The sequence below is a fragment of the Hemiscyllium ocellatum genome, chromosome 30 (assembly GCF_020745735.1).
Source record: "Hemiscyllium ocellatum isolate sHemOce1 chromosome 30, sHemOce1.pat.X.cur, whole genome shotgun sequence".
Taxonomy (NCBI): Eukaryota; Metazoa; Chordata; class Chondrichthyes; order Orectolobiformes; family Hemiscylliidae; genus Hemiscyllium; species Hemiscyllium ocellatum.
The window spans coordinates 6,268,943-6,296,830 of NC_083430.1; the positions used below are offsets into that span (position 1 = coordinate 6,268,943).

The window sequence follows — 27,888 nt, forward strand, 5'->3', positions numbered from 1 at the left end:
GACACATCCTTTAGACCCTTCAATTAGTTCACTCTTTAATCTTATCCTTAGCCCAACAAGTCCCAATGACCCTCCAAAGAGTAACCCACCCAGATCCAACTCCCTCTGACTAATGCTATGGACAATTTAGTATGGCCAATCCACCTGACCCGCACATCTTTGTGATTGTGGGAGGAAACTGGAGCACCCGGAGAAAGCCCACACAGACACAGGGAGAATGTACAAACTCCACACAGACAGTTGCCCGAGGCTGGAATTGAACCCGGGTCCTGATGCTGTAAGGCAGCAGTGCTAACCACTGAGCCATCGTGCTGCCTCGAATATGCACAGTGATCCATCTATGTCTATACATCCTGAGACATAGTGCCCAGAACAGAATGCAATACTCTGAAGGGATCTGATCAGATGTTTATACAGCTATAACGTCAAACCCACCCTTTGTTGTCATGTCCTCTTGAGAAAAATAAGGCTTATCAATCAATATGTTTTCATTGGAGTTTAGGGGAATGAATAGGTGACCTTACTTAAGAAAATTTTTACAGAGCTTGACAGGCGAGATGTAGAGAGGTTGTTTCCCCGTGTGGGGAAGTCCAGGACCAGAGGGAATAATGGCAGGATAATGAGTTGCACGTTTAAGACAGAGACAAGGATAATTTCTTCCCTCACAGGTCTGTCAAGGCTTTGTCTGTCAGCAGGTAGAGAGATTTTTAATTAGTAAGGGAATTAAGGAACTCTGAGGATTATCAGATTAACTTTAATCTCACAACGGCAGAGTCGACCCAAGAACTGAACGGACTAGTTCTGTTTCGACATCTCCTGGTCTTTTAATAAAATGGATGTGAAGACAGGTCGGTCAGTCATGATCAGATTAATGGAAGAATAGTCCGGAGAGGTGAAAGGGCCAAATCCCACTGCTACGTTACCACTTTTCTCCAAAATTCCAAACATTCTGATGATTCATCATGTAGATTTGGGGCATGTATAGTCTCAGACAAACAGTACTGTCCCTCGAACCAGTGTGTCAATATGCAGCGGGCTGCAAAATGAAGTAGGTGAATTAAAATCAACCCGACATAGTGCTGAGGAATCCCAACAAGCTGTGACCCTCCAAATTGTGACGAAGTGGTTAGAAGTCAGGTTGAAGAAGAAAAGTGCTTGAATGATCCTTTCCTGGATTGTTCACAGGAATGTGCCGGAAATGAACGTTTAGTCCGTAGGCACTTTTGTTTAAAAGTCAAACTCTGAGGTTCTTGGAGGCCTCCCAACTCAGTGTCAGTCTTTGCAACATCCAACTATTGACTCAAGAACAAAATAGGGCAAACTGCCCAAATGTAGTGTCACCTGTCACAATGATGTGAATTAATGATGAACTCCTTAAAAGGACCCAGCATTTAAATGTTTCAGAGCTACGTAAAATTCATTTTGATTTTATAAATGTGTGAAAATAAATGGCTTAACAGCTCTATTACAATTAAAAATCATGCAACAGTAGATTATAGTCCAAAAGCTAGTGCTTCCAAATAAATTTATAGATTAGATTAGATTACTTACAGTGTGGAAACAGGCCATTCGGCCCAACAAGTCCACATTGACTCGCTGAAGCGCAATCCACACATACCCCTACATCTACCCCTTATCTAACACTACGGGCAATTTAGCATGGCCAATTCACCTGACCTGCACATCTTTGTGACTGTGGGAGGAAACCAGAGCACCCAGAGGAAACCCACGCAGACACAGGGAGAACATGCAAACTCCACACAGAGTCGCCTGAGGTGGGAATTGAACCAGGGTCTCTGGCGCTAACCACTGTACCGCCCACAAATCTGTTGGACTATAACCTGGTGTTGAGTGATTTTTTAACTTGGTCCACCCCAGTCCAACAAAAGCAGCTCCACATCATAGCTCTATTACAGTGATAGATAAGGGCTTTAATTTCAATACGGACACACCCATGTGTGAATAATAATGCAGGTTTATTTTGAGACAGAAAAGGGAGCTCATTCAGCCCATCTGTCTCTGCCAGCTATCTCAAAGAATCATCCAATTATCCCACTCTCCCCTCCTTTCCTTTTAGCAGGCACTTTCCTTTCATGATCTGAATAAATGATCAGAGTGTGTGTTCCCAATGCAGGAGACGGGCAGCAGCATGAAAAATATTCACTATGATTTATTGATAAAGGCGCTGATATTAACATTGTGAACATTGACAGCCAAGAAGTACAATGGTAAAGAATTGTTTGTTGGCAGGAGCTTTTCAGGAGCATTCTCAAAACATTTAAATTACCGATATTAATCTTCTACATTTACTGAAGCGATAAGTTCAAACTGCCTCATTAGATTCTGACAGTGAGAAGAGGGAAGGGCAAGGTTGGATGGTGTGTCACCACTAACTGTGGAAATGAAGACATTCTCAGTATTTTCAGCTCATTTTCATGTGTCATTGTGAATATGCACAAGTGAGTGCAGTTGTCCACCTGCCTGGTGGCATTGGTCACAAAACACAGCCATAAAGACCATCTTTAAAGTTAGTGTCCAGGAACCTGATCTTACCTTGAAGAATGAATCGTTCCTCTCGGCAAACAGTGATAGTGGAGACTGAAACACAAAAGGCAACTGTTTAAAATAATGATTTCAGTGCATCTGGGATTTACTGTACATTGATGAACACACTGAGACCATCCGCGATGGCTCAATGCTACCACTCCAACCCTGGAGTTCAAAAACATTTACAAAATACGACTTCAAGTCTTACTCTAGAGCTGAACACAAAGTCTAGACTGACACTCCTCGTAGAGGGAGAGTACTACTGAACATCCCATCTCTCCACTAGGGCAGATATAAAAGATCCCAAGGTACTATTTGAAGAAGAGAAGTTCTTCTGGGTTTATTTGGGACAATAATTAATCAATATCTGATCAACTGTCAACCATGTTATGGGATCTTGCTGTCCCTAACCTGGCAGCCACATCCTCCTACTTGACAACAGGGACTACCTTTCAAAATTGATTGATTGACTGGTGTGTGCTTTAGAGCTTGAGCTTGTGAGGTGCTATATAAATGTAGGGGTCTCCTCCTTCAGAACAGCTATAGTTCCAAGACAGTCACGTAGGATTTGAGGCCAAGGCAGGCTCTCTTAGTGAACACAGGAATTCTGTGACCTTGAGTTAAGCTGAGTCTTCTTCTGAAAGCCTGCTACACTGGGTTAGAGACTGGTCAGGGGTCAGCTGGGAGGGGCTCCCAGTGAATCAGAGCAGAGATTATCTCCACCACCTCTCCACACAACATTCTTCCAACACTCATCCTCCAACTCCTTTCCACCGGACCATCTTTGTTATTGTTCATGTGTTTCACGTTACTCCTGACCCCACACCAACACTGAACACCCAGCATCAGCCTCTGTGATGGGAAGTGGGTGAGGCTATGGGAGGAACAGGCGGTGGGCACAAGATAGTGAGGGAGAAGTTCTGAGTAGACAGAAGGGGGCATGGAAAGGCATCAGGTCGGTTTTGGGAGGGGTCTTTGAGAGGGTCAGGGAGGAGGAATAAGGAGGTCTGGGAAGAGGACAGAAGAAGGTCTGGGGAGGAGGAGAGGGTCTGAGAGGATAGAAGAGGGGATGGGGCGGAGGAGAGGGTCTGGGAGAGGATAGAAGAGGGTTTTGGGAGGAAGAGAGGGTTTTGGGAGGAGGAGAGGGTCTGGGAGAGGATAGAAGAAGGTATGGGGAAGAGGAGAATCTTTTTTGGGGAGGTGGTCTGGGAGGTGCAGCAAGGGAATATCTTGAAGCGGAGATGTCAGGAGAGTTGTGGTGCCCCATCCTCTCAGGTTCTCCACTGCATCCATTCCCATAATGCCACCTTCTGCAGTGGAGCTTCGGAAGTGTCCACCATTTTCCTCAACTGAGGATTCCCTGCCACTGCGGTTACAAGCCCCTCAGCTGTGTCCAACCCATCTCCCACATCTTCAGCATATATATCCCATTTTCCTTGTTACAATCAGTTCGGAAGGAGGGTCACTCTTCTTGCAACGTTACATTTGCTTTCCTTTCACCAATGCTGCTGCACTGATAAGTCTCTCCAACATGTGGAGTAGCCTGACTGATAGCAGAGTTTACAAAATATTGCTTCTATAATGTGACAGTATGATTCAAGCCTGGTACATATACCGTGTCTTGCTGAGTTTACCCTTCGTATGTAATAAACAGTGATGTGAAGAAGCCCAAGCCTGAAGACAGTACTTGGCTTTGCCTGTCTTCAACTCAAATACATGGACATGGGCATAACATGACACACCAAAGGAGGGGGAGGGGGAGACAGTCAAGAGAAGGGAGAGGAGTGTGTCTGGGAGAGGGGAATAGGGCAATTGAGGTGGAAGGGGACAGGTTTTGTGAGGAAGAATGGGAAAGGGTTTAGTAATAGGAGGGGTGCAGGAGAAAGTTTGGGAGGGGGAATGGGGGATGGACTGGGAGGAGGAGTAGGTGAGGGGCTGAGAAGAGAAAGCGGAAAGAGTCTAAGTGGAGAGTTGACTGTGGCCTTCCTCCTGTGAATTTGAGGCAAATGCAAGAGGTCAATCTTCATCTTCACAGTGGAAGGTTAAACATACTTGCAGACTGTCTGCAAAGTGCAGAAATATCCTAAATTTCCAAACTTGGTGTTTTTATAACTGGCTTCAGCAATGGAGCTTGGCTGGAAATGTTTTAACTTTAATTAAAGATTAATTTTAGTTTTTTCTTTTTGGTCCCAGTGTACACACAGGACTGGGGGCAGTTACAAGCTGTGCTGCAGACTTGCTCATATGATACACTGCATTTAGTACAGTGATCTCCCAGACTGGATCACCAGTTACTCAGCTTCCTACCTGTTTGTGAACCTCACTGCAAAGTCCTTTAAAACTTGATGACATGTTCAGTCAAATGGCCACCCATCTGGTCAGGCTACTTGTCTGGTCAGGGCACTGCCACAGAAATCTCTCTCGGTGCCACTGAAGTGGGAAGAGAGTTGGTGCATGTCCCCGAGAGGTTCTGAACAGTTGATTAAAGGCAGAGCACTGGGGCTTTGGAATTTGCTCAGACATACCCCATGCTCCAGGGTTGGTTTGGTTGGATGTGTTTATTCCTCTTACACATTAAATTGGGGGCTCCGGTGACAAAAGAGCTCACTAATGTCAATGTTAAGGAAATGTAGAGTTAGGTTATTGTAATCTTCTGGAAGGTCATGGAAAAGTTGTAGTAATTTGTCACCAAGTAATGATGACATTACAATGAGGATACAGCAAGGTTATCATGCCATTACAAAGAGGTTATGGTGAAGTGGTCAAAAAGGCACAACAATGTCTCTACTTCCTCAGACAGCTCAGGAAATTTGGCATGTTCATTAGGTCTCTCACCAACCTTTATAGATGGAACACTGAAAGCATACTGTCTGGGTCATAATGGCCTGGTATAACAACTGCTCTGCCCAGGACTGTAAGAAATTACAGGAGGTGGCGTACACAGCACAGACCATCATGGAAGTCAACCTTCCATCCGGGGTCTCTGTCTACACGGCTCGTTGCTGCTAAAAGGCTGCCAACATCATCAAAGACCCATCGCATCCCAGGAATGATCTCCTACAATCTCTTCTGTCAGGCAGAAGAATCAGAATCCTGAACACACATGCCAGCAGGTTCAGGAACAGTTTCTTCCAAGCTGTTGTTAGACTAACGAATGGATTCTCTAGCCTCAAATAATGCGGATCCTGCTAACCTTGGTCTCGCCTAGCGCGTACACCCTGTGCAATATGACCTGTATGCTTTAAGTCCTTTTTCATCTGTACATCCTTGCATACTATGATCTGCCTATACAGCACTCATTAATGATAGGGAACCCAGGAGGGTTGGGATTGGACAGTATTGTGGGATGGTCTCTTTCATCAGATTTTCAAATCTTCTTCAATTCTTACGGATGTCAGCCCTTTACTTCCTGTCACTAATCCACCTGTTTGGGACAGGCACTTTGAGGCTTCAACTAGATTCCATTGAAAAGGGGCATCAAGGTCACTTTACACCATGGCACCTCTTCCTCACGGGGTGAAAGCACCTTTATTGTGGTTCTGATGCTATTCATACGCTGGCATGATTACTAATTACTTCAGGTTCTGAGACGGTTACTATCACCGTGAAACCAGCTGAGGGCTGTGAGAGATGGGCACCTGCTGGAAATAGTCAGAGGTGCCTAGTTTCACCAAATGGCTGGGCAGAGCCTCAGAGTTACAAAAGCTATGAGGTGACATTCCCCTTACTCTCTCCTCATCTCAAACTACCAAGTGATATCAGTGAACCCCCATACCATTCCTGGAAGTCCAGGTGCACCAGGCATGCCATCATTTCCTGGAATTCCCTGAAAAATAAAGATAGCGTTACATGCAAACTTCATCCCAGGATTTGGAGATGCCGGTGTTGCGACGCTCCGAAAGCTAGTGCCTCCAATTAAAGCTGTTGGTCTATAACCTGGTGTTGTGTGATTTTTAACTTTGTACACCCCAGGAGCTTGTCTTGTATAAGATTCTGACAGGGTTAATGCTGAAGGTAGCATTAAGTTTCACTCAATCTGATGATGTTATACAGTTTTGGATGAGGAAACTGGGAAAATTGTTCTGAATCTTGAAGGAGATTCCTGTCTCCCAACAGTTTAAGTAATAATGTGTATTTGGGCAACATAACATTGACCGGTTGTTAACAGACTCTTTTCACTGTTTTTCTTTAGATTAAATTAGATTCCCTACAGCCCAACCAGTTCACGCTGACCCTCCAAAGAGTAACCCACCCAGACCCATTTTCCTCTGGCAATTTAGCACGGACAATTCACCTGACCTACTCATCTTTGGACTGTGGGAGGAAACTGGAGTACCTGGAGGAAACCCACGCAGACATGGGGAGTATGTGCAAACTCCACATAGACCGTCACCCAAGGCTGGAATTGAACCTGGATCCTGGTGCTGTGAGGCAGCAGTGCTAACCACTGAGCCACCGTGCCACCCCAGGGCTCTGTGGTGATGGTTCCTCTCCCATTGTAAACCGGACTTTGAGCCCTAGTCAAAGGAATAGGACTGGAGATAGTGGGCAGATGGTCAGGGGTGTGGTGTCACAGGGTGAAGGTGGGCCATGTTAGGGAGTGTAATAGGCAGGGGGACTGATTCAGTCACAGCATTACCAATGAGTCTTCTGATCACAAACACAGACTCAGGAGCTCAACAGCATTACCTGCAGCTTTTCCATTTTCTGTTCAGATTGACTTATTGTCAAAATTTGAAATAATATTGATGTATCTAACAGCAGCAAAATGGAACTGTTTATTATGGGGTGTATCTGAGTGACCAGGTGAGAGTGAGGGATATGTCCCGATGCGGAAAGTATCCCGAGATCGAGCCACCCACAGTGGCTCAGGGGTCAGCACTGCTGCCTCACAATGTCAGCAATCTGGGTTTGATACCAGCCTTGGGTGACTGTCTGTGTGGAGTTCTCCCCATGTCTGTGTAGGTTTCCTCCCACAGATATGTAGGTTAGGTGGATTGTCCATGGGAAATTGCTCGTAGTATCCAGGGATGTGCAGGCTAGGTGAATTCCCCATGGAAAATGCAGTATTTCAGGTGCGGGAGGGGGAGTCTGTGTGGGATGCTCTTCAGAGGGTTGATGCAGACTCGATGGGCCAAATGGTCTGCATCGACACATAGGAATTCTACGAGTATTCCAGTGACAGATGTGTCCCTGTGAGGGTGAGTGTTGGGTCCCGGTGAGGGTCTGGTGTATATTTCAGTCAGAGTCTGCTGTATGGCCCAGACAGGGTCTGGTGTATATCCCGGTGACGGTTTGGTGTATCCACAGGGAGGGTCTGGTGCATATTCAGTGAGGGCCTGGTTATATCACCGTATTACGTTTATCCCCATTGCCAAGCTGCACACACTGTTCTCTGTGTATGGGCTTCCTCTGATCCTCTTACCTGTCGGCCGTTACCTCCCGGTAACCCTGGCAGGCCGGGTGGTCCTGGTGGGCCGGGTGGTCCTGGAGGGCCCTGAAGAAAATCAATTGAGAAAAACATTTTGTCATCTGCAAACAAAGATTGTGGCTCGATCTCTGAAGGGGGTCGGTGAGCTTTTGTTTGTCAGTCTAACCATAGGACAGACAACTCAAGGCAAAGAGCCAACTGTGTAGGAAATGACACTCACCAGAGGTCCCAGAGACCACAACACCCGATCACCCGGAGCACCTGGGTGGCCATGTTCTCCCTGCAGTTCATCAAAATACAGGGCAATACATCAATACCAGCAGAATAACATAGCAACCAGCCATGGACAGCAATCGAGACAGAACCTTACCAACGTATTTGCTGAAAGTCTCTTCTTCAGGCTAGTGCTCAACAAAAGACAGAGTGCCACCTCATTCAAAATGCTAGACTTCTGTATGGAACTGGATTTTCTGCCCACCTATGTGGGTTTTATTAACTGTGAAAGCAATTTACTGAACCCTCAGCCTAACTGTCTAAAGAACAAATATCAAACTCTGCCCATCTCCGCTTTTCCCAATCTCTCCCTGCCATTTTATCTCTTCTTGGTCAGCCTTCAGTGGGTTATATCTGCAGTGATGGGTTAAATTATCAGGGGAGGTGTGTGGTGCTAGGAGAGATGGACCTATCTCTTACAGCATTGAAGATCAGGCCAAGAGTCTGTTGGATGTACAGTCCCTCAGAAGGTAGGTGAGAGGTCCTGGAAGTAACATCTGCAGGGAAGCTTATTTCCGCCTCACATACCTCCTTGGGTTTGGATTCGAATGAAATCAATGCAAGGAAATTAGACCGATTGGATTTGTCACAGCTGTGGGACTCCAGCTGAGCTACACAACCAATCCCAGTTTTTGTAGGATCCCTGTGAAACAGGAAATTTGAACACACTGACAGCCCAAAGATGATAAAGCAGAGATTCTTTATTTCACTAGCATTATGTCAACATAAACAAGAAGAGGAATCAAGGACAAACAAAGAATTATTTACATTATGTACATGAATAAATGGGTGGGTAACATTGTCTTGAGGGATTCATTTGTCTCTCTGTCTCCCTATCAACCTTCCATCCACCTCAGAATGATACACTCTTTTTTACTGAGTGCCCATTGGGTTGCTCTCCCTCACCATCGCCATCTGATGGAGGTGATCCCAGAGAACTGTTCATCTCCCTTGCTCAGTGACCTCCATCTTGGTGGAAGTACAGTTACACCGAAACCAGACATTCCTTTGAAGCCTTGAAAAATCCTTCAAATAAACCAGGGGTCAATGTGTACACTGACTGTATAAAGTTTGAACTAGCAATGCTGGTGTGGGTAGTTACAATGTGTAAAACGTTCAATTCATTGGTCACCATGAGTGATCAGCTCTGTGTGAGTTTGTCTTAAGCCTCAGAGCACTGTTGCCGCAACATTCTGTATCAACTGCATGATCCCATGACTTGGTCAGGGAGAATAACCCCAAACATGTATTTCTGTGCTGATTAACTGCCTCTGGGTTAGATGACATACATTTATTAACTGGAAAATGGCAGTGGTGTTCAATGTCACACTGATCTGTGCACTGAGTATAAGCCTAAAGATTTACTTCAGCATCTAAAAATAGGCATGACTTGTACACTGGGATTTACAGTATATCTATGGTTGCAGGATGTCATGTACTCTACACAACTCCTTGTTAATTTGAAGATACTTACAGAATCTCCAGGATACCGCACATCTCCTCCTGGGATTGGTTGCCCATTGATACAGACGCATTGCTCAGCTGCTGCTCCCTGTGCAGCACAAGGTCAAGGTTCAGTGGTTAATAGCATCATTATTTTCATACACAGCGGAGTGACAACAGGACAGCAGCAATGGTAAATATTACAGTGAATGCCATCTTTATATTGTCTCCATCAAACATTCCCAGGATGGGGAGACGATGGGGTCAGGGGCAGAGTAAAGCTCTCTCTACACAGTCTCTGTCAAACATTCCCAGGACAGGGACAGCATGGGGTCAGGTATAGAGTAAAGCACTGTTTAAACCAGATTATTCCAACATTTTTGCAAAGGGGAATCTACATTCCAAATTCTATCTCAGGGGGCTGGTGACGAAATTTCAAGAAGTTAAAATTATTGGCTCGACAGTAAACATGAATTTCAGGAAAAGATTTCTAAGGGAAATAATCGATAATTTAATCAGTAATTAACAAAACTAAAAGGTAGCAATCAGCAGAGCTAACTAATCAAACCCTTTTTTAACTAAGAAACACAACAACAAATAGAGGGAGTCAATGGCTCGAGTTATAGCCACCAGGGAATGGGGTGGAAGTAGGGCTGAGCTAAAGGGTATGGTTGAACTAATGCTGACTTCAATACGCTCTGTGAGCTGGCCCTGACAGATTCATGTGAAAATGGACGTTGGAATGGGTTGTCTTTCAGCCTGGGATTCTCCTCATGCCCCAACTACTTTGTGGGTAGGTTTTTGGGGAGGGAGCTTGAGCAAGAGGCTAAGTGTGGGTTTGTGACCAGCTCACTCTCTCTGTTGGTCCATTCGTATCTGACTGTATTCTCTCCCTTTTTCATTTGTTCTCCCCCATTTCCTTTTCCATTCACAAAAGTATTGTCTCTCTCTCTCTCTAACACTCGTGCGAGTACTCACATAGCCTCCACCACCCTTCTTCTGTGCCTGCTCCGCTCACTCAAACACCCTGCGCCCCCACTTCACACATCCTCTCCTGCACCTTCTTGGCAGCAGTCCACCTCTTTCAGTTTTTGTCCCAGGCAGACTCAGTGCTGCCGTTGCGCACAGACCTGGGGATGAATAAACTGACTGACATTTGCACAGCTCCCTGTATTTGCTGATATTGTCAAGACTATCAGCAAACAGCCCCGAAGATTGGAAAAGGATGTGCTTACAGGTAAGGAGTGGGACATCCCTTCAGAACTGCTGCCTGATGCTGTTTTGCCTCCAGATGAGATTCTCGGGGGTTTCACAGAAGCTCGTAAAGGCCTTGATTAGTGGCCATATAACTTGGTGTCATATGGACCCTTTTGGGGGCCACACAGTGGAGAACATATTCTGACTGGAGTATGCTTGTCTGACAGCATTTGGCATCTGCACTGATGACTGAGGCCCCAGGGAGTACCCACAGTCCTTCTCCTAGATGGCTTGAGCTTCCACTCTGAGATTCCTCACAGCACCCTGTCATCTTCCTCAGCATTGTAGGACGTGGCCATGGTGAGTGCCTTCAGACTGAGTCAGTCTCAATGCCTCCCTCTCCTCCAGAGGTTCCAGCATTTGGACACTGCTGTGGGACCACCCACTCCCACTTACCTGGTCCACTCACTGTCGTTACACAACCATTGAACACAAAGGTGCCACTTAGGTCCCTCTCTCAGAGTGAGGGTGTGGGACCCATATATAGTCCCAGATGAAACTATGTCAAATGCAGGATTCCAACACCCCATGAAATGAGGGAAATCTGAGCATTGGGGCTTAGCAGCTTCTAAATGATTTGCAAGAGTGGAGCTGGGGACAGGAGGAACACAGATACAAGGGGGCTGAATGGTCCACACTCTACACAGCAATCTACTCCATGTAGTCAGCCAAGGGCTGTTGGAATGGTGAACATGAGTGGAGGGAGACACTGTGCCAAAACATAGCTTCTACTGAACTGACCTGTACTAAACAGCCACTTTACCTGCAGAGTGTTGGCTGCCCCATAATCTGAACATTTCACAAAATATACTCATTCACACAGGCTTACCTTTTCACCTTTAGCTCCTGGCACACCCTGGAAACAAACAGACATGAAAGAAGTTAGACCAGCTGATGGGAGAATTCAAAAATTGAGAACACTTGACAGTGATAAATAGATTCTTATCATGGGTGGGACATTTCACTGTCCTTGACAGACAAATGCTGCCAAATCTTGGATGGAAAGGTGTCAGAATTCAGCTTGAGGTATTCTGTTGTGTAAATTGATGCGGACAGCTCTGCACCTCAACTTCATTAATTTGTCTTCACTCCAGACTCCTCAGACTGCATTCACTAAACATCTGGCCAGCTCAATCCTGTGAGCTCTGAGGTCCCCCGCATCCACAGTGTTCTGCAGGAGAACACTCCAAATTGTCCCTGTGCCTGGTGTGGAGAAACCCTTCCTAATTTCACCCCTGAACAGCCAGGGTCAATTATTGAGATTGTAACTCCTTGTTCTGGACTCCCTTCCCAAGAGGAAGTAGTTTCCCTCTAATCCTTCAACCAATTGAACCTTGATCAGATTATCCCTCACTCTTGAAAGGGTTACCAGGAAGATTTATCCAAACCTTTGATCTAATCTAACAGCTTATAGAGAGGTACATGGGTCCATGAAGTGTTGTCGTGTCATCCACAATCAATCGAGATTACCAGTATAACCTGTCTGGCATTACGCGTTAGCTTTATCAGTGATGGTTTCCAACATTTCCCCAATAGCGGGGACATTGAATTGCCAACTGTTTAATGTAATCACATACCATTGGTCAGGTGACCTTCCACTTCCATTCACCTCAAGCCCAAATTCTTGCCACTCCTTGCCAACACATCAACCCTTGAAGAGCATCATCTTCCAAACATATTATTTGGAGGGATGTGGGTGTCACTGGTGAGGCCAGCATTTGCTGCACATTCCTAATTGCTTTTCAGCAGGCTGATTTGTCAAAGGTAGCTAAAACAGCAACTATACTGCAGTGGATCTGAAGTCACAAGTAGGTCAGACAGGGAAGGCTGGAGATTGTGGGTACACTTACATCAAATGGACTGCAGCAGGGGCTCAAGAAGACAGCGTCCCACCACCTTCCCAAGGCCAACCAGGGATGAGCAATAAATGCTGATCCAGCCAGCAATGCCCACATCCCATGAATAAACAAAAAGATTGTCTTCCCTGAATCAGATAATGATTTTTTCCCATGGTCATCATCATTGACTCGAGCTTTCACTTTAGATTTAATGAAGTGAATTTAAATTCTGTTAGCTGCCGCCATAGGATTTTTACCCATGTCCTCCACAGCTTTAGGCTGGACATTCACATTACCAGTCAAACGATCGTATGTCGTCTGCCCCTTCTAATGTGTAGCCTCAAATGCATTTAAATGGCTAAAGATATCATCTTCTAAATACTAAACAAAAAGCTGTGACTTAAAATATACCTGAAAAGTGAAGGCAATAATCCAGAGAGTTCAGAGAGCAACTAATCATCTGCTAATTGATGGATTCCAGAACAATGATAAGATGTGAAATTTAGAATTCAGTCAATATTAATCTTCTAATGGCTACAGAATCAGTCAAGTCACTGCTTGGGCCATTCTTGAATGCTGGTGACAGATCCCAGTGCTGTCCCTCAGGAACATTTGGAATATGTTCACAACAGAACTATTTGGGATTGAAATGATGCAATATACTGTGTTGGGCTGGATAAGGACACCCACGTCCCATTGATGGTTCACTCTATCATTCATGATCATTCTATCATGTTCTCCTCTATTTTCCCTCAGGTAACATCCTCCTGCGCTGAACTGGTATCTGTGAAACAGTATATGTACACTAGGCATGGAAATATAGAAACCAGGAACTGTAGTAGGCCATTCAGCCCTTCGAGCCAGTTCACCAACTCAATATGATCACGTCAGATCCTTCAACTCCATACCCCTTCCTCATGTATCACTGTCTCCAGACAGTTGAAGCTGATGAACTAGGCTAACACAGTGGACGTAAATGCAGTGAAACACTTACTGGCAGGCCTCGTCTCCCTGGTAACCCTGTATCTCCGGTTTCTCCATCTTTTCCCTGCGAAATACAAACAGCAGTCAGTCTTTTAGCTGTCAGGAGACCTTCCTATTGTGATGACTCAAAGGGGTGACTTTTTTTCTTGGCCGTGGGATGCTGGGGTGAAGGGCCTAGGTAAATAGTGGGGAGCTGCATTGAGATGACCCCACTCCTCAGTCCCATAGCTGAGGAGGATTGCCCAGGCCAGGCTCCTGAATGGGATTGAGAGGCTCAAAGGAGTCTTCAGGCCCCCAACAGGAGTAAATTTCTGCCCTCAATAGTGTCTTGTCAGTGACAGCCCAGCCACAAGCCGAGGTCATCACTTACATGGTGAAGATCTTTAAGCAGGGCTTTCACTCTGACCTCGAGGGTCCCTTCCCCAGAGAGAAAAGGCTGTGAGTATCAAAGGGCCCAATGTTGCAACACACATTCCTGCCTGCTCTTCAATCTTTTTTTTCCCATTAGTCTTCTGGGGTGCCTCCATTTTGAGGAACTCTCATGTTCTGTGGATCTCAACCAGGACTAAGGCTAAAACTCCCAGGACTGGTTGCGGTCTCATTGGGCTGAAAACATCACAGGCTTGCAGTTCTGAGGTGGTCACTCCCAGGAATATCTCACTTCCCGCAAGATGGGCTCAAGAGCACCATTCAATCTGAGGAGGCAAATGGGACCACAGGGTACAAAATCAGGGAGGCTCTAATGGTCCTAAAGAGGACACTACTTAGTCCTTAGCCGGAGTACTGTGTCTAGCTCTGGGCATCAAAAGATGGGAAGGAGGTGAATATGTGGGAGAGAGTACAGACAAGCTTTTCAAGAATGGTTCCAGGGATTTCTGTTATGTGAATACATTGAAGAAGATGGAATTGCTTTGTTGGAGAACAGAAAGTTTAAAAGAGATTTGATAGAAGATTTTGAAATCATCAAATGTTTGGACAGAGTGAATAGGGAGAAATTGTTCCATTCATTAGTGATTTCAGAGCTAAAGGACACAGTCTTGCCAAAGGATATGAGGTGAGAAATGACCTTCTGACACAGCGAGTGGGTCTGGTCTGGAAAGTGGTGGAGATAGGTTCAATGGAGGTATTCCAGTGGGCACTAGGTGATTATTTAAATAGGAACAATGTACAGGATTATGGGATAAAGCAGGAGTTCGTCACTAAGTCAAAAATGCTCAGGGAGCCAGTGCAGATACAATGGGCCAAATGGTCTCCTCCTGGGTTGTAATTATTCTGAGATTCTACCTCAGGGTGCCAGAGCCTATGGGAAAATGTGATCCTCTGCAGTCCTAACTATTATGGCGCGACACAACAGACATCCATATGTTTTTGTTTTAAATGTAGGGAGAACATCTGCATTTTACCAGCCCTTTAGGCAATGAGTTCCAGTGCTCTATCACCTCTAGTTCACTCCTCAACACACCTCTAACCTTCTACAAATTCCTTTAACTCTCGGTTCCCAGGTATTGATCTCTCTGCTGATGAAAATAGGTCCTCTTCCAATCCATGCCATTCTGGCCCCTCATAATTTTACACACCTCAATTAAAGCCCCCTCAGCCTCATCCCAAAGGAAATGTCAGCCGTTCCAAGTTTTTCCCATCACTAAAATTCCGCAGACTTGCAAAATCCTCATGAATGGTTTGTGTATCGTTTTTCAGAGTCACAAAGTCTGAGAGATCTACCATACAGAAAAAGGCTCTTCGACCCATCGACTCTATGCCTGTCAAATGCAACCACCTAACTGTTCAAATCCCATTTTCCTGCACTGGGCCCTTGTATGCCTTGGCATCACAGATGCACATTCAAACACTTCTTAAATGTTAGGAGGATTTGTGCCTCTACCACTGTTACAGGCAGTCAGTTCCAGATTACCATCACTCTCTGGGTGAAAAAGTTTCCTTCATACCTTCCCTAAAACCTCTGCCCCTTACCTTCAATCAATATCCCCTGGTCATTCATGCTCCATCAAGGGGAAAAGTCTCTCCCTGTCTCGCCTATTTATACCCCTCATAATTTTATCCATCTCAATCACATCCCCTCTCAGTCTCCTCTGCTCTAAGGATAACAACCCCAGTCTCTCCAATCTCTCTTCACCACTAAAACTCTCCAGTCCAGCAACATCTTCGTAAATCTCTGTGCAGCCTCTCCACTGCAATCACATCCCTCCTATAACATGCATTCCAGAACTACATACATTACTCTAGCTGTGTCTGGACCAACACTTTATACAGCTCTAACATAATTCCCTGCTCTTAAACTTAATGCCTCAGTTAATAAAGACAAGTACACCATCTGCCTTAGCCACTTTAGGGGCCAGTGCACATGCACACCCAGGTGCTTCCCAGGGTCCTATCATTCATCATGGATTCCCTTGCCTTGTTTGTCTTGCTCTAGTGCAGCACCTTATTTATGCAGAATGAATTCTGTTTGCCACTGATCAGTCCATGTGACCAAACGGTCTATATTCTCTTGTAGTTGAAGGCTATCTCTTGTATAATCACATCCTTCTTATAATGTGGGGACTGGAACTGTAAGTAGCAAGTCAACTGCAGCCTAACTGGCACAACCTCTCTGCTCCTATACTCCAGCCACTGGCCAATAATTAGCTTCTTGACCAGCCTATCTACCGTCATCTATTGGTCTACATCTGTGGGTGTAGGGCTGGATTTTCCAGGGTTGGAGGCGTATTTGTGCAGGGAATTTTCTCATTAATTTTACCATATTATTAAAGAGTGGCTTGGGGAGAGAATCCAGCATTCTCCATGTTTTAGTCCTGGAGCTGTAGCGACACTGGCTGGAGCGGCTGACTCGTGCTTGGAAATGGGGTGTTTGGAGCTGCTGGCATTGAAAGAGTTGATGACACTTACCCGTATCCCAGGTAACCCCACACCAGGGGCTCCTGGGTGACCCGGGATCCCATGTTCTCCAGCTTGTCCCTAAAAAACAAGATAAAGGAAGAATTTTGATTTTTAAAGAATTGCTCACATTTTCCCATTGTTTTTCTTCGGAAGTAATGTTGCTTTCACATTTAGGGTTCTGGGTAACTCACCTTCAAAAGCCCATGTGGGCACTTCCATTAGTGATACCTCGTAGCTGTCAGTTTAATTGTTTATGGAGAATCATTACTGGGAGTTTGAAGGAGTGATCAAGCTGCACTGACTGCTTCCCTTTAGTGGTTAACGGTGTGTCTTGTAGACTATGCAGAAGATAGTTAAAAATCAACTACACTGGTGCCAGAGCTGAGTTACATACTGGCCAGACCAAGTAAGGCCCATTAAAAAACCAGCTGGATTCTAACCATTCAACACCATTGAACTGTTATTATATAGATGCTAGCCTCTTATTCCCAAATTCTTAAAATTGAATTCAAATTCTCAAACATGTCCTGGTCTTGGACACCCTCATTTGCATTTGAGAAAGCAGGAGGCAATTGAGAGACTCAATCCCTAATGGGTTTACGGGGTGAGGCTGGTCTCCCCCAATCCCCTGCTGGACAGTGCCATTGGTACCTCATCTGGCCCGGCTACTGAAACCATTCCATTGCTGTTGTCTGTCTGAGTATCTGCTAACATTAGGTAGCTGGTCTGCACCGGGAGGTGGTTTCCTGCTCTGACTGGGGTGGGTGAGGTGCAGGGTACCTGCTCTGACTGGGGTGGGTGAGGTGCAGGGTACCTGCTCTGGCCAGTGGCACTGCTGTGACACAATGAAGAACATCAAGGCGAAGCTATAAATGATGAAACGTGAGGCTGACAGCGAGGAGTGGAAAGGGTACAGGAAACGGGAAACACTCACCTTGTTCCCCTTTGGTCCAACAGCTCCTGGTTGTCCTGGAATTCCTGCTGCACCCTGCAGGGAAACACAACCATCAGGCAGAGACACGAGAATGGGCTGGAGCAGACTGCCGAGCAGTCCTCGGAAGGCCCCACTCACAGTAAGGCAGGCAGATGGTGGATGGTAAAGGTCTCAGGCCTGGCATCCCCTGCACTCACTGGCATAGCTTCACTGCCAGGCCTTCAACTACCTTCGTCCAAACCCAAATCATGAAGACAGGATTACAGAGCCATAACTAAATCGGCTATGGGCAGACATTTATATGAACACACATAATAAGTAGGAGTAGGAATAGGCCATTCGGCCACTCAAGTCTGTCCTGTTATTTAATATTGGGAAACCTTGACCAGTGTGTGATCATAAAAAGTCCAATACGGTCCTTCTCCAGTGAAGGGTCACTGGATAGGAAACATTACCTCTGGTTTCTCTGCATGGATGCTGCCAGAGTTTCTCCAGTAATTTCTGTTTATGACACAGGGCAATTTAGTCAGATATAACCTGCCATCCCAATCAAACACTCCCTGGACAGATGCAGCACAAGGTTAGATGTAGAGTAAAGCTTCCTGTACTCTTTCAGACTGGAGGTTAAGCTCTCTCTACTCTTCTAACCTGAATGATAAGCTCCCCAACTCTTTTAAAATGAAAGTAAAGCTTCCCCAACATTGTCCCCATCTAACATTGCCAGGACAGAGACAGCATGGGGTCAGATACAGAGTAAGGCTCACACTACTCTTTCAAACTGAAATTAAACTAAAAGTAAAGCTTCCTGTACTTTGTCCCATCAAACACTCCCAGAACAGGGACAGCACAGAGTTACATATTAAGCAAAGCCTCCTCGACACTCTCCCATCAAACCCTCCCATGACAGGAATAGCATGTAGTTTGATGCAGAATAAGTCTCCCAATACACTGTCCCCATTAATCACTTCTAGGAGGGTACAGGTAGACTAGAAATATATGAACAATAACTGTTTTTTTCCAACTGTGAGTGCATATTTCCTTTTAATCTTCTTTGTCTAGCAACACTAATTTTTTGACTCTAAGATTTGTACCTAGGTGTCAATAAAGGCAGCCACTGTAAAAACGTTTCACTGTACTTCTGTACCAGAACACAAATGACAATAAAGGATAAAGGATATTCAATACTGGTTGCCAATCTTTCAGGATAGCCTTGCTGACTCCAGGTAATGAAGATGCATCTCCAGACCCCTCCTGTGATTGTAAAAGGTAGGAAGGGCTGCATTGAGGCATTATAAAGGATTCTGTCTTTCTTTCTATGTTCTGTGAACTTTAGTAATATTATTAACATGTTTATTAAACATAAAAAATATACTTGGATAAAAATGCTCTTTGATTGCTTGTACATTATTAACCTGGAAAGACTGCAAGGGACATGTACGAGAATGTTGCCAGGATTCAAGGGTCTGAGTTTTAGGGAGAGGTTAGACCAGCTAGGACCTTTTCCTTTAGAGTGCAGGAGACTGAGGGGGGAGCTTACAGAAGTGTGTAAGATGATGAGAGGCATGGATAGAGTGAATGCACTCAGTCCTTTTCCCAGGGCTGGGGAATCAAGTATGGAAGGGCATCAGTTTAAGAGGGGAAAGATTAAAAGGGAACCTGAGGGGCAGCTTTTTCACACAGAGAAAAATGGAATGGAACTACCAGAGGAAGTGGTTGAGGTGGGTACATTATCAACATTTAAAAGGCATTTCGACAAATACATGGATAGGAAAGATTTAGAAGGATATGGGCCAAGTGCAGGGAAATGAGGTTAATGAGGATGGACAGTTTTTTCAGCATAGACCAGTTTGGGCTGACAGGCTTGTCTCTGTGCTGTAGGACTTTACGATTGGACTTAAAGATTTGGATGCAGAATGCCATTGGATGAAAGTTTCTATAATAATATGCCACGATGAGTTTGTAATTCAGGGTCAAGCCACTTGTGCAAGTGTCAGTATAAACACTTCAAACTCCAGGCAGGAACGCAAAGCTTTCCAAAGCCCAGCATCACCACCTGTTCACTGCTCTGTGAGATTACAATCTTGCTTTTCGGCATCTTTCTTGGCAACAAAGCACAGACAGGAACACTGGAAAAGGCAGACACTACACAGTCTCTCTTGAACCTGTTTAGTAATTCATAAGATCATAGCCAATCAGGAACCCAGCTCTACCCTTTATTCCTTAATACTTTGCTTCACAAAAATACATAGATTCCAGTTACCCTTTGTGGAAGCAAGTTTGCAACATTTAATGCTTCTTGTCAATAGAAGTTTTCCCTATAAGAGGAAATCTCTTACAGGCGAGTTCTAGACACCATACGCAATGCAAATTGTTTTCCTGATCTATTCTAACATCTTGAACATTTTGATCAAGTCATCACTTAAATTTTTAAATTCCAGAGAACACAATCTAGTTTTGAAATCCCTCCTTGTAATTTAACTTTTTAAGCACGTGTATCATTCTGGTGCATCTGGTCTGTCCACTATCCTAAGGTCAAGCTAATCTTCTTAAGGTCACATGCTCAGACATCTCACTGAAGCTCCCAGGAACTCCAATCGTGGTTCAACCAAAACTTTGCACATTTAGTTTTAAAATTCATTCACAGGATCTAGGCGTAATGGTGAGGCCAGCATGCAAAGATGGCTGATCAATCAGGATCTGCACACTCCATGGCATATAGGACATTTTGTTGTCAAGTGGGATCTCTGTCCGCATGTTATTTATTCACGGCTTTTTGTTTCACCTTTCTCACTTTTCCTGCTCATGTTGTCATTCTTGGGTCTTAAAATGCTGGGATGCTTCCCACAGACTGGTCTCCCTCTTGTTTAGTCTGGGACGCTGGCCTCCCAGTAACTGATCTCAATGTTGGACCTCTTCATGTTGAGCTTTCAGCACATCTTTGAAGCATTTCTTCCATCCTCCTTTAGTGTACAAGAAAGCTAGACCTTTCCTTTGTTCCTTGCCATGTGATCAACATATCAGGAGTTATGTCTCTTTCTCCTGGGGATCTGATCAACGCTCCAAGTGTGAACAGAGGCTGAGAGCAGGAGATGGGGGAGATACTAATCGAGTATTTTGCATTAGTGTTTAGAAGGACATGGAGAGGACATGGAAGATATAGAATGGGTGGAAACAGATGGTGACATCTTGAAGAATGTCGGCTTATGCTCAAAATGTTGACTGTCCTGCTCCTCGGATGCTGCCTGACCAGCTGTGCTTTTCCAGCAGCTGCAGTCCTCACTTTCTCCACATCTTCGAAGATGTCTACATCAAACAGGTGGTGGTGCTGGACGTCTTAAAATGCATAAAGATGGATAAATCCCCAGGATCTGATCAGGTGTAACTAGATCTCTGTGAGAAGTTGGGGAAGTGATTGCTGGGCCTCTTGCTGAGATATTTGTATCATCGATAGTCACAGGTGAGGTGCTGGAGTTTGGCTAATGTAGTGCCACTATTTTGGAAAGATGGTAAGGAAAAACCAGGGAGCTATAGACCAGTGAGCCTGACATCATTGGTGGGCAGGTTGTTGGAGGGAAGCTGAGGTATACAATTTACATGTATTTGAAAAGGCAAGGACTGATTAGGATAGTCAACATGCTTTGTGCGTGGGAAATCATGTCTCATTAACTCAATTGAGTTTTTTGAAGAAGTAACAAAGGAATGATGAGAGCAGAGTGGTGGACATGATCTATATGGACTTCGACAAGGTTCCCCATGGGAGACTGGTTAGCAATGTTAGATCACTTGAAATACAGAGAGAACCAGTCATTTGAATACAGAGTGGCTGGAAGGTAGAAGACAGGATGGTGGTGGAGGGTTGTTTTTCAGATTGGAGGCCTGTGACCAGTGGTGTGCTACAAGGATCGGTGCTGGGTCCACTGCTTTTTGTCACATATATAAATGATTTGGATGCGAGCATAAGAGGTATATAGTTAGTAAGTTTGCAGATGACACCAAAATTGGAGGGTAGTGGACAGTGAAGAAGGTTACCTCAGAGTACAACGGGATCTCGATCAGATTGGCAATAAGTCGAGGAGTGGCAGACGGACTTTAATTTAGATAAATGTGAGATGGTGCATTTTGAAAAGGCACATCAGGACAGGACTTAGTCACTTTAAGGTACTGGGAAGTGTTGCTGAATAAAAAGACCTTGGAGTGCAGGTTCATAATTCCTTCAAAGTGGAGTCACAGGTGGATAGGATAGTGAAAACGACATTTGGTATGCTTTCCTTTATTCCTCAGAGCATCAAGTATAGGAGTTGGGAGGTCATGTTGCGGCTGTACAGGACATTGGACTTTTGGAATATTGTGTGCAATTCTGGTTTTCCTCCTACAGAAAGGATGTTGTGAAATTTGAAAGGGTTCATGAAAAATGCACAAGGATGTTGCTAAGGTTTAAGAGTCTGAGCTACAGGGAGAGACTGAAGTGGCTGGAACAGGCTAGTAACCCTGTAGTTTAAAAGGCCAAACATGAACTGGATTGAGAGGATTTAGTGTCTGTGGAATATTTATAAAATGAGTGCAAATAGATAATTACTGAAGACCTTGTATGGTGTTCATATCCTTCTGATTTGGAAACTACTTTCAATCACTTTGAGAGTTTTCTATAACTATACCTTTAATCAATAATAGTATCCATTCTATTTAAGTCTGAACCTCAAAGTAGTTTAAATGTTGGAGATTTACTGGCACAGGTGAAATACTCTTCCACACCAAAGGGTAGGTCAAGGATCACAATTGTCCATGAGCGTCAGACTACACACCAGTTCGGGATACTGATGAAACATTCCAAGGGTTTACTCACCGGATTTCCTGGTTTTCCCATCATGCCATCCTTTCCCTAAAAGTAAACAAGGCCAAACTTAATCATTTTTGGAAGGTGCTTTTCCTGAACCAGTCTAATTATCTCCATCCAAAACCTACCATTCGTAAATTCTGACCAAGTGTGACCTCGGACTGACAGAGAGGATAGGCAGAAGGAAAGAGGTAAGGTCAAAGATAAGGACAGAAATGGAGAATGAAAGTTAGAGGAGGATGGAATGAGTTGAGAGGGATACACAGAGCGGAATCTTCACATGCCCCACAAAGGCAGAGTAGTGATCTTGGAAACCACCGGGCCAACTCTCCAATGCATTCCACTGGAGACAGGGTCAACACTGTGGAAGTAGCCCATTACACAGTGGTTGCTGGTCAATACTACTGGTCCAACCAGGAGACAGTCAGGATTTGTTGATGGCAGGCAGGCCCTATGTTGTGATTACAGCATGACATATGCCCAGAACTGAAAATGTGTTGCTGGAAAAGCACAGCAGGTCAGGCAGCATCCAAGGAGCAGGAGAATCGACGTTTCAGGCATGAGCTGCCTGACCTGCTGCACTTTTCCAGCAACACATTTTCAGCTCTGATCTCCAGCATTTGCAGTCCTCACATTCTCCTCGAAGACATATGAGCAGAGACTGCCATTAGGTAAAAGACCAGAGGCCAGTCATTAACTCCTCACCTTCACACTGGCATAGAGCTGACTGGATGACAGGGCCACAGCCACAGCTGGAACGTGGTTCCTCTTCTTGCTTCCACACTGTTAACTCCAATAATCAATCCTTTGTCTCTGTTAATTTCTGATCTACAAGGTGACATTATTTATTCTGATGTCACCCAATTCAACGCTACCATCACCTCTCAATTAGTAAACTCTCCCTCAATTATTTTCTGAAAAAAAAGAGTTGGGCTGGACTTGAAATGTTAACTTTGTTTCTCTCTGCATAGACGCTGTTAAATCTGTGGAGTTTCTCCTACATTCTGTTTGTTTGTTTCAGATTTCCAGCATCCGCGGTGCATCTTTTCCCCTCAATTATTGGACTGTTTCCACAACATTGAGTTTAGGATGAGTGGAAATAACTTCATTTTAAATACTGGGAAACTGAAGTCATTGTTTACAATCCCAGCAACAAACTCCATTTTCCAGCAATTGACAGTAACCGTGTACTCACTGTCGGATATTGGCTCACAATGGGACAATGGAGCAACATTAAAATTTCCATCCCTGTTCTCAAGTACCTCCATGGCCTCGCTGTAATCCATCATCTGCAATCACTGAATTTTTACCACTCGACATTTCATGGCCAAGTCTTCAGCTCCAAGGAAACCTGTCCCTGACCCTTATTACTTTACTGTCATAGAAACACAGACAAGAGGAGCAGGAGTTGGTCACTCAGCCCTTTGAGCCTGCTCTGCCATTCAAATTGGTTGTGGCTAATCATTCTATTTCCGTTCTCATTTACTCCCCCATACCCTCTAATCCTTTCAATTCTTCAAATTACAACAAACCTTTTATTAACCAGCACCTTATAGGGCCAGGAGTGTGCCCGTTATCAGGATGCCTACATAATCAATGTAAAAACACACACTAATGGAATTCAGAGGGTACACACATCACTGTTACACTTTATTTACTGCATGAATCATATAAATAATAATGCAACTTTACATTCAATAAAATTTACCATCAGACAGCCTTCTCACTTGCACCCTCAACTGACTACTTGGACATCGCGGTAGACTGTGATAATACAGATAATACAGTTTGGTATTTCAAATATATAATTTTTGTGGCTTATTGAAAGTGCTGGTTCATAAGGTGCTGGTTAAAACACAGTTTGTTATAAATCTAATTTCCTCTTGAAAACATTCGATGTTTTTGTCTCAATTACTTTCTGTTGCACAGAATTCCACAGGTTCACCACTCTCTGGGTGAAGAAACATCCCATCGCAGTCCTAAATGGTCTACCCTGTATCCGGATATTGTGATCCTGGTTATGGATTCCCTAGTCATTAGGAACATCCTTCCTGCATTCACCCTGTCTTGTCCTAGTAGAATTTTACAGGTTTAGACGAGATCCCCTTCATTCCTCTCAACTCCAGTGAAAATAGTCTAACATCTGCTTTAACATGCTCCTTAAGATGTGTTTTGAGTAAACCATTGGTCATCTGATACAATATCTTCTTATTCACTGTCATATTTTGTTAATAAACACTTCTATGAAGTGCCCTAGGACATTTACAATATTGGTAGCAGCACCATATAAATGTTTACTCACCGGAACTCCGGGCAGTCCTTTCCCTGGGGGTCCTGCCTGTCCCTATCAAACATCAAGGAATCAAACCATTAACACATTAATCACATGAAGCTGCAACAAGCAAAAGATGGCACTAAACTCGACTGGAGAGACCTCACACTTACCTTTTCACCCTTCACTCCCGGAGAGCCCGTCAATCCCTGTCGTCCTGGTTCACCCTGAGTAAACCCAGCATTAAAGTTATTAAAATATCATGCTTTTTGACACAAACATACACTTGTTTATACTTAATGATCTCCTTTCTTTTCCTGAAGACACCCATATTTGTTGTGATACTTCTGAGAGATCTGAAGGTCTCCTCCCTTACCTATATCTCACCCATGATTTCTTCATCAGGAATGAATCAGAGACAAATACACATTTATAGCTGCACACAAGTCAGGAGTGCAGTGGAATACTCCCCACTTGCCTGGATGGGTGCAGCTCCAACAACACTCAAGAAGCTTGATACCATCCAGGACAAAACAGCCTACTGGACCGGCACCATATCCATAAGTAACAACTCCCTCCATCACCGATGCTCTGTACACGCTGCTGCTACTATCAACAAGATGCACTGCAGACATTCTTTAGACATTTCTGCACCACAACCAGCCATCCAAATTCATTTCCATCTAGAAGGACAAAGGCAGCAGATACATGGGAACACCAGCACCTATAAGTTCCTATCCAAACCATTCACCATTATGACTTGGGAATGTATTGTCATTCCTTCACTGTTGCTGAGTTAAAATCTTGGAATTCCCTTACTAATAGCATTGTGCACATTGACTGCAGTAGTTCAAGAAGGCAATCCACCACCACCTTCTTAAGGGCAGTGTCGGAGGCTGAGGAGTGATCTTACAAAGGATTATAAAATCATAAGGGGCATGGATAGGGTAAATAGACAAGTTCTTTTCTCTGGAGTTGGGGAATCCAAAACTCGACAGCATGAATTTAAGGTGAGAGGGGAAAAAAATTAAAAGGGACCTAAGGGTTAACCTTTTCACTCAGAGGGTGGTATATGTATGGAATGAGCTGCCAGAGGAAATGGTGGAAGCTGTTACAATTACAACATTTAAAAGGCATCTGGATGGGTATAGAAATAGAAAGGGTTTATGGGAAAAGAGTCAAATGCTGGGAAATGGGACTAGATTAATTTAGGATATTTGGTTGGCATGGGTGAGTTGAACTGGAGGGTCCGTTTCCATGCTGTACAGCTCTATGACTCAATGAAATGGGGACAGATAATAAATGATGGCCCAGTCAGCAATGTCATGAATGAATTAAAAAAAAAACTCACAGAAGTCACACAAAGAATTGGTGTAAATGTTAGGATTCAGTTTGCCTGGACTTCCCCAGCTCACTCCATCAGGCTACACTGCCCAGGTGGAAGCAGTGGCTGGGATTGCAGTGACTCATTGTGGAAAGTAAGTTCTAATGAACCTCGGAACAAAGGTGAGTCTGGGGCCCACATGGGTCAGGACACCGGACCTCAGTGAGGAGGACAAGAGAGGTGAGGAAGAGATTGGAAGATCTTGAGAGAGGTATTTAAAGGATACAGCGGGTTCTTCAACAAGGTATTAACCCTTAACCATCCAGCAGCCCAACCAGTGAGACCTGTTGGGCTTCATTAATGGCATTGGCATCTCCAAAGGTAAAATCCCAATGCTTTATGAAAGTCTGTACATGGCCATTAATTGGTAGAATTCTAGTGGAGGTGAGCCAGTTGATACACGAGGCACAGTGAACAATTTTACAGTCCCCATCCTACCCAGCAACCTACTACAAAGGGCAGTGTACAACGACCATCAAATCAGGACCCTTCACCGAGACCCGGACAGATACACACACACACACACACACACACACACACACACACACACACACACACACACACACACACACACACACAGTGTCCGCTTTCTTCTGGGTGCTCCGGTTTCCTCGCACAGTCCAAAGATGGGCAGGTCACGTGAATTGGCCATGCTAAATTGCCCGTAGTGTTAGGTGCATTAGTTAGGGGTGAATATAGGGCAGGGGGAATCAGTCTGGTGTGGATCTGTTGGGACGAAGGGCCTGTTTCCATACTGTGGGGAATCTAATCTAATCTAGATACATACATAGATTGGACAGTACAGCAGCTCAGTGGTTAGCAGTGCTGCCTCACAGTGCCAAGAACCCGAGTTCAATTCCAGACTCGGACGACTGTCAGTGTGGAGTTCACACATTCCCCCTGTGTCTGCGTGGGTCTTCTTCCACAATCCAAAGATGTGCAGGTTCGGTGAATTGGCCTTGCTAAATTTCCCATCGTGTTCAGGGACGTGTAGATTAGGTGCATTAGTCAGGGGTAAATCTAGAGCAATTGGGTAGGGGAGTGGGTCTGGATGGGTTACTCTTTGAGGGCTGGTGGATTTGTTGGACTGAAGGGCCTGTTTCCACACTGCAGGGATTCTGTCATGATGGTGATGATTCTTTGATAAGATACAAGCACAGACACACACATACACTGACAGACACATACACAGATGCAAGTACAGATACATATTCAGAAGCACAGAGGCATACACAGATACAAGAACATACACTCAATCACAAGCACACACACACAAAAATAGACAACACCTTACAACTACCAGCATGATGTCTTTATGCACATCAAATTACTGAGGCCGGTAGATAGAAAGTTTGGAGATGGAAGTACAAAGTCAGCAAAGGTAAAGTTGCCACAATTTTACGAGACCACAAGGCTGTTCTCTCATTAGAGAGAGATGGCTGGTGGTGGTTTAACCGTTGGCATCTCAGGTGAGGGGTAAGGTTGAGAAGGAGAGTGCACCATGGTAACCTTAGCCAGTGCAGGAATTGAACCCACACTGTTGGCATCTCTCCACATCACAAGTGAGCCATTTGGTGAAATGAGCTAACTCACAACACCAAATGGGTTCCAAGCTGAAGTCTCCCAGATCATTAGGGGTTTTCTAGCATGTGGGACAAACAGCGGTAGCTTGGGGATTATGAAGGGAAATTATTGTTTTTTACCTACGGAGGTCGGGGGAGAGCTTGCAGTGAACTGCCCTGTCCTGTGTCACTGAGATTCTGTGCCCGGTACCAGGGACTGGATGATTCTGT

General features: G+C 44.7%; 1 protein-coding gene across 3 annotated transcripts in view; it reads right to left on the bottom strand.

Moving 5' to 3' along the window:
- col16a1 (collagen, type XVI, alpha 1) overlaps positions 1-27,888 on the bottom strand; it is a 330,536-nt gene that overhangs the window by 77,963 nt on the left and 224,685 nt on the right. For all 3 annotated transcript variants that reach the window (XM_060847623.1, XM_060847622.1, XM_060847624.1), the window contains exons 32-43: positions 24,885-24,938; positions 24,742-24,783; positions 22,449-22,484; positions 17,606-17,659; positions 16,681-16,749; positions 13,784-13,837; positions 11,781-11,807; positions 9,726-9,803; positions 8,199-8,258; positions 7,973-8,044; positions 6,323-6,373; positions 2,554-2,598 (exon numbers count right to left, since the gene is read on the bottom strand). In XM_060847623.1, coding sequence (XP_060703606.1) covers positions 2,554-2,598; positions 6,323-6,373; positions 7,973-8,044; positions 8,199-8,258; positions 9,726-9,803; positions 11,781-11,807; positions 13,784-13,837; positions 16,681-16,749; positions 17,606-17,659; positions 22,449-22,484; positions 24,742-24,783; positions 24,885-24,938 — 642 coding nt within the window. The remainder of the gene's footprint in view (positions 1-2,553; positions 2,599-6,322; positions 6,374-7,972; positions 8,045-8,198; positions 8,259-9,725; positions 9,804-11,780; positions 11,808-13,783; positions 13,838-16,680; positions 16,750-17,605; positions 17,660-22,448; positions 22,485-24,741; positions 24,784-24,884; positions 24,939-27,888) is intronic.